The sequence below is a fragment of the Poecilia mexicana genome, unplaced genomic scaffold, assembly GCF_051168715.1.
Source record: "Poecilia mexicana isolate PSO_F unplaced genomic scaffold, ASM5116871v1 scaffold_2, whole genome shotgun sequence".
Lineage (NCBI taxonomy): Eukaryota > Metazoa > Chordata > Actinopteri > Cyprinodontiformes > Poeciliidae > Poecilia > Poecilia mexicana.
The window spans coordinates 50,170,631-50,183,407 of NW_028263371.1; the positions used below are offsets into that span (position 1 = coordinate 50,170,631).

Below are 12,777 nucleotides of genomic sequence, written 5' to 3' on the forward strand. Positions count from 1 at the left end.
TACCCAAGTGTGATGGTTGGAATGTCTTATTCCAAGCAAACATTGAGTTGAATTATGAATTTAATGAATCAGAAAAGAGGAGTTTGGTGAAACAAAGCTCTGTCCATGTTCTAGCTCATTTACCACATATTTTGACATATTTATGATGCAGACATCACTAAAATAAACTTGAAATGTGGTTTCAGTTTACACTTTCTCAATTATCACTCAAATCCTCAAGCTTGGGCTGACACAGAGTCAATCTGCGTAAGAGTTGTGACAGTTGTGACAGGAATGATAGGTACTTGGGCTTTTTCAAGACATCTTAATATAACGATAAATAGCTTGGAATGTTAGCAATAGCATGTTAAGATTCGCGTGAGTTTGACTCGGTGTATTATGGTTTGTTTTGGCTGAAGAAGCATACTTCTTCTGTACACTACTATTGGTATTACTTGACAAATGTTTTAGTTACAGTGTACTGGACAGATAATAGCATTTGGAATATTTAACACCACTGCAAGGTGGCTGATTATGTTTACAGTGGAATGAGTTTGGCATTTTTTTTAGGGTTTCATTGCTTCCATTTTTAACACCTTTATCATCTTCTCAAAATCAAGATTTTTACTGGCACTGGCATGCTTCAAAAGCAATGGCTATATTAGTAATTCATAAAATGTGTGTTATGGTTCACTTGATGGTCCATAGTACTACTTCATTTCCTCTTAGCAGTGTTTGGAGTTTATTTTTGGGCCCTGGGGTAATTGAAGAATTAATATAGTTGCTTGTACTGCTTGGATAGTGAAAGTGTTATTGTTGTCACAGACTACTTACCGGTTTTGTGTCGGCCTAAAAAAAATTGTCCTACTTGCAGAATCAGAGTGTAAAATAACGTCTGTCCTGCTTTACGGTCATGTCTGTAGCTGTTTGGATTCATGTAAATTTACTGAGCTGTGATGAGGCAATTTCAGCTTTGTGTGCCTATTTATGAGTCTGTGTGTGAGAAAGAGAGAGAGGAAACATGTTGGCATGCTTTGCATGTCTCCACTGTTACCACCCACAATCATCAGTAACTCTCTCTGGAGTTTATCAGCATCTGTAGTGCTATCAGTTGATGGGGATTTAGGGATGGATGGATGGGCTGGAGCGGGAGAGGCAGACATGAAATGAACTGTTAGCATGACAGAGAATGAATGAAAGATTGCAAAACAAAGTTTAGACAAACTTGCTAAAAAGGCACACACCGACACACACACACACACGCATTCGCACAATCTGGGAGCAGAGAGAAGGTCACGAGAGGATTAATGGCTGTGCTCTGATAGATAAACAAATCAAACAAACAAAGACTTTAGCACGCGTACACATTAAAAGGCAGGATGTAAAGCAGAGACACACTTGAATAATCCAAACCACACATAGAGACATTAAGAGATTCAAAGTAAGGAAGAAACCCACAGAGAAGAAAGGCACGAAACATATTCTTCAAACATACATCCACTGTGGCCTATGCCTTTATTAGGCTTGAACTGAGTAGAGCGCTCCCTTCTCTGAGGCTTACATCCACAGACAAGGATTAAGTACTCCATAAAAGCATATTTTCAATATGGTATTAGCATTCATTGGAAATCTAAAGTCATTCGAGTGCAACAACTTGCAAACTTTTCCTCAAGAGACACAAGCTTTCAGAGATTAGATCGGAGCTAGCACACATGTGATCTCTAATTGATCCTAGTTATCAAACAGTGCATTAAGTTCAGTTTATTACTCAAAGTGTAGAAGATTACTATCTCGAAGAATAGGTGAGAAAAGTGGTTCATACAAACCGGAAGTGGATACTGTTGTTGAGGATAATGAGAGAAGGCAGTGGCCTCGCTCACCATCCTCACAATCACCATCACCAAGAATGTGGTAAGAACATCTTACCACATTCCACCTGTGGGCAGGAGAATGATCTTGTTCTCCTGTCCACTGTCATGCCCACTGTTTGAGTGGGTTAAGCTACTGGTGATTCTAACAGTACTGTACTGATTTATTATAGTTTCACTAATGTTTCTTCAAAAGAAAGTAGTTTTTTTTATTCAAAACGTTTTTTTGAATTTTTATGTTTATTATGTTTTTCTACCATAATAGCTTTATATATGCAGTGTGTGCAAACCTGGTGAAAAACTACAGGAAACGATTGACCTCTGTCAAAGGATACTGTACCAAATGTTAACATTGATTTTCACAGGTGTTCAAATACTTATTAGCAGCAGTAACACACAGACTATTAAAATTGTGATTTCTGGATTTTTATATATTTTTTATTAGATTGTCTCTCACAGTGAACATGAACCTTAGATGAAAATTTCAGGCCCCCTCCCCTGTGATTTCTAAGTGGGAGAACTTGCAAAGTCGCAGGGTGTTCAAATACGTAATGCCAAATACTTATTTACCAGATATGAATATGAATATTTAATCTGGTAAGCATTGTACCTTCATCAATAGTCAAGACAGTTCTCTGTGGTTTATTACTTGTGCATTCATAACGTGCCTTATCGCTAAAATGAATGTTATGAAAATGATAGCAGTTAAATGTTTATGTCTTAATGAATGCCTGAAGACAAACCAGTAGGTGATTTGAATTAATAAACTGCATAAAAGCAGTGCTGTACTGAGAGGGGACCCATAGGTCCAATGAGGGAAGAATAATTTTAGTTGTTAGAAACCTAAAACTCAGCTTGGATTTAGAAAAAAAAAAGGTGAATATATCTGCGTATGCACACAGTTTAAGCGTATGGTCATATTTTCACATTTGCAATTATCTTTTGTCCTCTTTTGCTTGGGTCCTTAATATTGGGGAAAAAAAATCTTAAAAGACCATTGCTTTTTACATTTGAAACTTCTGTGCTGTTCAAAAGGTAAAAAGCATTAGTCTAATAAAATGATTGTTGTACTTACTGTAATAGTTTTTTTTATCTGTTTTGTCTTTGTTTCTACCATCTACTTGTGTTTCTCTAGTCTGACCAGAACGGTGGAGATCCAGGGAGAGGACAATCCTCTGGGTATTCACGTTGTTCCCTACTGCTCTTCGCTCAGCGGACGGTGAGTTTTGTGTACATTCATCCACACTGTTTTGAACTGAAAAAGCACACATCCCCATAAGATCTAATTCTGGCTATACCATGAAACACAACATAGCTTTTGGAAGTACATAAACTCTGCAGACACAGTGGCAGCTACTAAATAAAGGAAAACAAAACAAAAAAAGGACTGTGTGCAGTTTATTTTTTGTTTTATTTTTATTTTTAAACTTCCTAAAGGAAACCATGATGGTTTTGAATGATTGTTCTCATGACTCTTGTGGACCCTGTTGCTGTCCTTCTTATAATCTTCATTCTTAACACATTCTTGTTTATTCCTTCCTTTCCTCATCACGTCGTTCCAGTTTCCTTTCGTCATTTTACAATCACTTTTCTTGTACCCTGATTTTTTTATTCTTGTGTAGTTGAATTGTATTTCAAGATTAGTATCACCTTCTTTTTGAAGATATCTTTGTTTATTACTATTTTCTTTTTACCACATGTTACTTTTGCTCAGATAATGTTTGCAATATATGCCTTTGTTCCTGGTTAAGCTTAGTGTTTGTTTCTTCGGCTACAGTTTTCAGTGTTGCTGCTACACAGTTTGGAACAGTCTATTCTGTTTTGTTTCTTTTATTTCTTTCTTGTGTCTATTCTTGTATCATTTTGTATTTTGTCCTTCTATCGATCCTTTCTTGCTTCTCTCCTTATTTGTGACTTTTATTATGTTTTTTCCTAATTTTGTCAAAGCCTAACTGTGTGTAAATATCACCCATAAATGTCTTGTAAAATTTAGAGTTTTACATTTTAAATTACCATAAAGAGCTCCGAACTGTTCTGGGATTTTTTTGTTGAAAAATGTGTAGGAGCCCTGACCATAACCTTTTGTTAGTTAATAGATAACATCTCCTATTAATTGCAACCTCTAAAAAGTCTTAGTGAAGCACTTTTGGAGTTCTTTTTGCCTACAGTTATCTCAGTCTTAGAGTTCCTATGACTAAATATCATTTTCTATCAAATCTTTATTAATGCTATGCTTTAAAGAAAAATGTGAGCTTTTTCATATTTATGTATCTGTTGCTGGCACAGGTCTCTTGGTCTGTATATCCGTGGTGTGGAGGAAGAGAGCCGCTCAAGAAAGGAGGGCTTGTTTCAGGAGGATGAATGCATAGTGAAAATCAACAACACTGACCTCATGGACAAGACATTTAGCCAGTGAGTGCAGCTGTTTATCTCTTTCCTCAGAGGCTAACATTTTGTTTGGTTTAAAAACTTTGCATATTTTTATTTTTCTAAGAAAGGACTTACATAAATGCCGGAAACTGAAACTTTACTTGTTTATAAAAGGAGAATTTTCAGGAATGCAAATGTTGTTCACATTACGTCACAGTTAGTCACTTCCTTTTGTTATTAGTAAATTGAGTAATACAAATTTAGGATTCACAGATATTAATTCACATATATTCACTAGTTCAATAAATAAATGTGCATCTTAATAAATTACTCATAAGGTAAATTATTTCAGTCATTCATTAGATAAAAGTGACTCCATAGAGACTCATTCCACATGGTCACATGTTAGGCAAATATATATGTTAGACTAATAAAATAGGATTTTGAATGTAGTTTGTCTGCCTGAGAAACACAAAAATCTATCAAACAGGAGAAGAAAAACAAATATTTTGTGTTGTTTAAATCCACCTGCACTGTATCTAAACTGTATTTGCACTTACAAACATAGAGCACTGCTAGTTTTGTTCAGACTTGTCAGGTGATATTTCAGCTGTAGCATTGTGCAGCAAAGTTTTGTGTGAATGCACACAGGGCCATTGTCCATGCCAGATTATTATCGAGGCTGCTTGATTAGAATATCGGTTTCACACAAATGTGGCTGCACGCCTTGTTCAATCAGACATAATAGTGATATCATCCGAGCACAATGCTCTCCATGCTCATAACAAAACACACAGCTTTCATATCTAATTTCATTCTACTGTCAATACAATCTAAATCACTGCAATTGTTATTAATACATCCTCGTGCAGAGTGAGTGCTGTGTTCAAATGGTTTTTCCATGGACTGAGAAGAGAGTACCACAAATTAGTCACATGACGACGGTTCAGCTTCTAGTGTTTCGTTGATGATGTTGTTCGCGACCTTACAAATATGGCTTCCACGTTTGAGAGACAAAAAGGTTAATGTTCCATGATTTCAGACAAACATGTCTGACCTTGGAACTAAGATATTCCCTGAAATTAGCATGAACAAGAGATATTAGAAATGTACTAAGATTATTAAGCGTCTCAAAATATTCTCATTCTCACCTCCTAATTTTAACACTTAAATCTCAGAGGCCTTGCAGAGTTTTTGTTTGTTTATTCGCAAATTTTTGACTTTTTAATGTCCAAGAATATTCTGACTTTAATATAGTTTATGCATTTAATCATGGGAAATTCACTTTGCTTCTTGCACATTTATACAGTTTCGAAATCAGAATATATATATATTTTTTTCTTGTAAACAGAAAATTACTATTAGTTTTTTTGGAAGATGTTAGCGTTTTGGTGGCAAATCATTCTTTGCGTTAGAATAGAACTCTGTCACAGGGTAATGTTTAAGTTGATACACTGTATGGATTGTCCATAATGATGTCTTAACACAGATTATATTTACAAGGCAAAGCATTGCCTTAAGACACTTGATTTTTCATTATGCTAAAGTAACTGTACTCTTAATGTAAAATGACATCATAGTTTACATTAGATTAATTGTCAATTTTCCAAAGTTTTACTGTTTCACTTTTTTCCATCAAATTCATGGAGGAATTTTTAATTTCTGACTTTTAAACAAAGTCAACTCTAATCATCATAAACTATTCGGAAAACAACAGGAGTGTAATCAAATGAAATTTTAATTAACTGGATTTACTCCATTGCTTATCTGAGGTGAATGATGCTGATTACCAATTGCTCCTGACACCGTAGTGCCTGTAACTTGCTTAGCATGATCTGATCTAAATTAATTCCCTGCAAAATGATCTTTCTCATTCTTTATGAGTTTCTAATGGCTGTGTGTCCAGGTGTTGTGGCTCTATGCTTCCTGAACTGTCTGGTTTTGAGCTCGGAGAAGGTGATAAAAAGAAAAACGCTGCAAATAGCCATTACTAATTCAACTGGAGGAAAAGGAAAGCTTTTACACACACAATGATGATGTTTCAGAGGAATAGTAAGGGATCAGTGTCTAAAACTATCGTTTTCTTTGATATTCTGTCTTGTAGTAGTTAGAAATCAAACTTCTTAAAGTTTTAAGTACTAAGGATCTGGGATATACTTTAAATTAATCATGTGTAATCAGATTTATTAACTATATCTCTATTTTTCTCCTAATTGAGTTATGCCCTCCCACAGTATAATTAATTAATCTGAAACTGATAAGTACTCTTCGGATGTTATTATGAATGATGAAATTATCATTGCATCTGCTAACTGCATTTGCTTTCTTTAAAAAACCTCGTTCACCAAACTGAACAATTTTTTTTTATTTTGCTTTATCTTTTTCCTCTTTTTCCTTGCAGATCTCAGGACATTTTTCGTCAGGCGATGCGGTCCCCACTTGTTCGTTTGGAAGTCGTGTCCTCGTCAAACAGAGAGCGATATGAGAAAAGTCTGATCAGTCAGCTGTGTGTCAACAGTACGGCTCCGAACAGCAGCCCTCGTGTCACCAAGGCCAAAGATCCACCGCCACCAGTCAAAGCCAAACCTGTGTTTAAACCTCCTGAGAATTCAGCTCCACGTCTTGTAGAAGAAACTCCTATTCTTGAAGCGGTTAGTGTGAGTTGTGCTTCAGTTATACTAAAAACACTCAAATATGCTGTAAAAATGACTCAACAGCATTAAACGGATATGACAATATAGTTTTAACATCCAGTAAATTACAATATTTCGCTTACCAACAACCAGACAGCACAGATATCAAACAACATGCATTCATACCAAGATAAAACACCTTCATCAGGTCTGTTTCCACCCACCATCATGTAATGTTCATGATCTAAGTTTTAGTACATCTCTCTAAGCTCTGTATTTTTTTATTATACTTTATTTGTTTTTCATTCTTTTCCTGTGGCTTTAAAAAGCAATAAGTTCCACTTTATTTTTACCTTATGTCCACCTTCTTCCTAGAGCTAAAAAGCTTATAAAACCCGAACACATGTAACCATGTCGTCAACGTCACTATGGTTACTTGGCTGACATTTGAAAAACAACTGGCTTAGAGGGAACAGTTTCTTAGCAACAGCTTATTATCTTAGTTTATTAAAAATAAGTTTTGTTGGTCATGCAGGAACTCTGTACAGTTCTATAAACAGTTTGAAGAGATACACATTTTCTTTTGGTTTTTTTTCTTATTTTAACCATCATATTTGATATATTTATTAAATTACTTTGTCATAAACTGTCTGGAAAAGTCCAGAAGTTTATTCTGTTTCCAGTAAGGGAGGAGAAAAGACAGAATCCATTCCTTCCATTCATCTAGCCGGTTTTCACAGGTTCCATATTTAAAGTCTGACCACAGCAGAAATATCTCCTATTAAATCATACGGATTTCTTAAATTTATGCTCTTAAAACGAGAAGAGAATGTTAACTTGTTAAATGTTGGATGTTTTACCCTTTAAAAAATGATTATGATCCAGAACATCCAGGGTGTTGTGTGCAGATAAACAAAAAAGTCTTTCTTGGCACTTCCGGTTCCAGGCAGACCTACAGCTCCTGATTAAAGGAGAGTTTTTGAAGAATAGCTTCTAACTCTGGGTGTTCGCACATCCTTACAAAGGCTTAAAAAGTCTTAAATTTGTGCATTTGAAGAATTAGGTCCTTAAAATGTTTTAAATTTATCAGGAAATATGTAAGTTGACCTTATATATCACAAGTCTAAATTTTGTTGTGGCAGAACTATTTATTCTTGTATGTTCTATGTAGTTTAGTTTTCTCATGGGACTTTTCTGTAAGGCAAATGTTTGAGCTGCATGCAGATATCATCATCATCATCATCATCATCATCATCATCATTACTTTTTGTGGTTGAGGCGATTGCTAAGTAGCTACTAACAAACCCTCACTATCTAGCTAGCTAGCTTTTTTTTGCATTTATCATTGGTAAATGTAAGTTATTGGCTGGACGACATTCGCCTTTTCCAACTCGACTACTACATAAGAAATGCAATATTGTTTTGTACATTTTGGTCGTGACACAGGTCTTATATTTTATTCATAATGGTTTGAAAAAGGTCTTAAAAACCTTAAGTTTGAGTTGACAAAACCTGCAGAAACCTTTTTTCATTTTTAATACATTTCTTACATTAAAGCGTTACTGTTATATGCATTTTGTTTGAAACTCTCCTAAAAGCTGCATGTTCTTAATGTAGAGTCCAAAGGAGAGAGGTGACAGCCCTCTCCACAGGAAAAGTCCGGCGCTCTCCAGCTTGGTGTCCAATAAAAGAGGAGGGCGGAGGCTGCGGATCGACTTAAAGAAAGGTTGGAAGCATCTTTGTTCATTTTTTGAATATGTACAAAACATTACAGCATGAAGCATAATGTTAAAACATTTGTTTTATATATTCACGGGAGTGGGTGAAAGTATAAACTTATCTAAATTCACTGCGTTAAGATCCTGCAGTGAGACTAAATTGTTATAGGCCGTTTTCAGTTAAACATTCAGCATTTAATGTTGCTCTTTGGTTTGTGGGATTTGCCTTTTTCATTTTAGTTAAATTTATTTAAAACTGTAAATCTTTAATTTGTTTCTTGGCGTGGTGTTTGCCTTACCAGTTCATATGGATTTGTTCCTGTTTCTGTAAACCTATCAGGCAAAGTCGCTTTCCTCTCTCCATCTTCCACATTCCTTCTCTTCAGGGTCTATTAAGTCTTTATTGATCTGTTCATTTCTGCTGATATGAATTCATAGCGGCCCAAACTGCTGACTTGGCTCTGCTAAAGAGACCAGACTTAATGAGGTCTATAAACCACACAGCCAGTCCCTGTGTCTGCGTGCAATGTTTTTTTCTGTTCTCACAGCCATGTGTGTGAGACCTTTCATACACATTTATATGTGGACATATTTTCTCTGATTAAGCTTTTCGTCTTTATCTTCTTCTTTTCCAGAACATTGCCTCTATGTTTCCAATGTGTATCATTGATTTCACTTGGACTCTTGTCTTCTTCTCATCCTTTGTGACCTGTACCTGAACCCTCTTTTTATTCCTTTCATCCACCTCCTTCCTTTTCTCCGTCTATCTGTTCATCTATTTGTCCTTCCTTCCTGGCTTCCTCCTTCCTTCCTTCTAGTTCTTTCTTCATGCTGTCCTTTCTGACCTTCTCCTGAACCCCCTTAATGCTTGCAGATGTGTTGCTGCACCTGCATCTAAAGGATTTAAAGCAAGTCTTCCAATACTTAAAGTTAGCACACACATAGTACATTATATGGAGTCAGGAGCTGAGTCAACGACACTGCACCTAAGCTCTCAGAATAAAGTACCTGTGTGTGGGACATTGAAATCAGATTTTCACCTTAAAATCCTCTTGAAATATATTCAGACCTTTGGAGAAAAGCTCAGATTTCTGCATGTCTCTGTGGATGTGATTGTAGGTTCAGAAGGTCTTGGATTTACTGTCGTAACCAGGGATTCCTCAATACACGGCCCGGGTCCTATTCTAGTCAAAAACATTCTGCCACGAGGAGCTGCTGTCAAAGATGGTCGGCTTCAGTCTGGAGACCGCATACTGGAGGTACAGCGAAGCTTACCCAAACAGTTTTTGTTATACCTCTACAAATCTGCTGGAGACAAGTTTCTTATATGTGTGTGTGCATAGGTAAATGGTGTGGATATCACTGGGGTGGGCCAGGAGGAGCTGGTGTGTATGCTCCGCAGCACTCGTCAGGGAGAGACTGTGTCCCTGGTGGTTTTGCGGCAGGATGAGATGTTCCTGCCCAGAGAAATGGTAAGAACCAGTCCCAGTGTTAAAATGGCAGCAAGCAGAACTAGATTTTCTGTTGGCTTGAAGAATCACCAGTCGATTGAAAGGCTCTAGTGTCTTATTCACTCCAGTAATTTTGTTTAATTTTAATTTTCGAAGAAATTTGGCTTGATTCTGCAGTAATGTACCACTGCTTTATCCCGCTATGGACAAATCTCTTTGTAAGGGTTAGGACATTTCTTCAGATCCGATTTCTTTCTGCAAATGTTTTCACTTTATGCTAAATTTTGTTCTAATATTCTCAATAAACATCTTTTTTTCCCACTGGTTTTATTTTCCTCGCTTTTCTGACTTTTCATATCAGAAACAGTTCTTGCACTAACAAACAGCTTTTTTACATCTTTAATTTATCACCCTTTGGAAAAAAAAAAAAAAAAAAGACGTAGCCTTGTGCTCCTTTTATTTTAATTCACCAATTATAAAATTACATTTCTATGCTAGTGATAGTTTTCTCTTTATCTGTCTTTCCCTCACAATGGTATCATTATATTATGTGGGAAGCCAAATAATAAATCCAAAGTCCAAAGAAAATACATAAAGGTTAAAATCTGATTTGTGTCATTGAGTTAAATAAATATTTGATTCCCTCCAGATGAGCCAGAATTCATGCTCCAACAGATTGGCCATGTGGCACACTGATCAATCAGTTAATCAATTATTTCATCTCGTTATGGAAATAAAGCACATCTGTCCATAAAATCAATTTCTTTCCATTAAAAACCCCCTGGTACCACGTGAACGATCAAAGAGACTTCAGATGATCTCAAGGACAAGATTGGGCTTTTGAACAAGGCTGGAATGGACTCCGAAACCACGAGAAAGAAGTTTGGAGAGGTGACTGATATTTGTATAATTATTTGGAGAAATTGAAGAAATATGAATTTACCATCAATCACTCCCAGCTTCAGATCCAAGATCCTCATGGGAGTCTGCTAAAGAAGAAGCATGTTGTTAAGAAAATAAATTTAAAATAAGCTAGTTTTAAAACTTAACATGTCTTGATTCAAATAGCCTAATTGTAGTTTTAAAATCAGTAACATGTTCTGGCTTTTTGACCTTTATTTTACCTGTAGTTACAGCAGATGGTTTGCTAGGATCGTTTGAACTGCCTTTTGTCTGTGGGAAAACAATACAGTAGAAGTTCTAGCTTTTCACACTCATCTGTGAAAAGCCGTAAACACAGCAGGAGTTCCTGACCTCAGAGAAAGGGTCAGAGATAGCTCCTGGTTGGATGAGCAAAGATACGCCTTATTTGAATACATTAAAGATAAGAATACGCCTTCACTATAAAACTTTCTACACAGAAGTAAAAAAATTAGATTTGCTTTTGCAATTCTCCAAAGACATCTTTGCACGTCTTTGCTTTTCTTTCTTTCTTTCTTTCCTTCTTATTCTTTCCATTTATGTCAGGTAAATGAATGTATGCCTCTGTTTTTCTGTTGTTCTGTTGTAATTTTATGTGTTGTCTTCTATTTGATTAAACGCTGTAATTCTGTGACGTCAACACGCATTGTTTTTCTCTGTGCCAACGTGACCGGGACGAGACGACCCGGGATCATAAAGGAAGAGAGAAACAGCCAAATTTTTTCCAAAATTAACTAATTCAGAACAATCTTCCTTAACAATGTAAAGACCTTCCTGGAGTCAGTGAACATCTGAATCACTCACTAAAGGTTTTGGAGAAAGTTCTGCGGTTAGATGACACTATAATTGAGGTCTTTAAACTCGTCCTACCATGTTTACAAAGAGAACATAGAGAAGCGAGATCTTCCACTGGTAACACATGCAAATGGAAACATTATGTTTTGAGGCTGCCATATTTTAATGTCAGGTTAAAAAAGAACGACAACAAAACGAAGTCCCCTATTATTTCAGATTTGCAGTTTGTTAGAGGTTTTTCCGACTTCAAACTGGGAAATTCCATTTCTGTCTTAACTGTGAACATCTTACTAATTCTTCAAACAAATATAGAAAGCCAGTAAAACCTAACAATTTTAGTTTGGCTTTGTGACATCACATGGTGACCTCAAAAAGCCTTAGTCTTATTGTGGGATTGGGTGGAAATCTCTGTCAAAGATGGCTACACTTGGAAACTTGACTATTTACAGTTGTGATGCGTGTCATGACATGTTTCCTGTGGGATCAGATTTTTATTTCACTCAATGACACTTGCTTTTCTGGATTTTTGTTTTGTTTTGTTTTTGCTGTCTTTCTTCACTTTAAAATAAAATTGAAAATCATTTATTTCTTTGCTCAGGAAATATGAAAAATAAACAAAAGATCAATTAAGGGTTCCCTTCCCTGGACGTTTTTTTTTTTTTTTTTTTATGAAACTGGATGACTTTACCATCACAAAAAAAAAGCTGATAATTGTCACAGATTTCCACAACTTTCCACTGTATTTTTTTTGTTCTACTCCCCCACACTTGCAGAATATGATATTCAATAAAAAGTTGTTTTATTTTTCTAAACTTTTAGGGGCACATTTTGATTAGGAGAATTAAATTGGCTTCCTCTCTTTACCCGTCTGTGGTTTATGTTTCCTCTTCCTCAATGTGTCTTATTCTGTTTTTACGTTGCTCTCTATGCCTCTTCCCTTTGTGCCTCTTTCCGCTCCTGTCGACTGATGTTTCCTCAGCGGCTGCCAGGCGACCAAACACAGACATGTGCATGTGACTCTGAGCCCCATAGGAAACTCTGT

General features: G+C 36.1%; 1 protein-coding gene across 3 annotated transcripts in view; it reads left to right on the top strand.

The window, feature by feature from the left end:
* LOC106919069 (partitioning defective 3 homolog B-like) overlaps positions 1-12,777 on the top strand; it is a 218,251-nt gene that overhangs the window by 63,325 nt on the left and 142,149 nt on the right. For 2 of the 3 annotated variants that reach the window (XM_088002255.1, XM_088002260.1), the window contains exons 6-11: positions 2,983-3,066; positions 4,134-4,259; positions 6,619-6,874; positions 8,468-8,576; positions 9,688-9,827; positions 9,912-10,040. In XM_088002255.1, coding sequence (XP_087858381.1) covers positions 2,983-3,066; positions 4,134-4,259; positions 6,619-6,874; positions 8,468-8,576; positions 9,688-9,827; positions 9,912-10,040 — 844 coding nt within the window. The remainder of the gene's footprint in view (positions 1-2,982; positions 3,067-4,133; positions 4,260-6,618; positions 6,875-8,467; positions 8,577-9,687; positions 9,828-9,911; positions 10,041-12,777) is intronic. The other variant, XM_088002257.1, reaches the window with a different exon arrangement.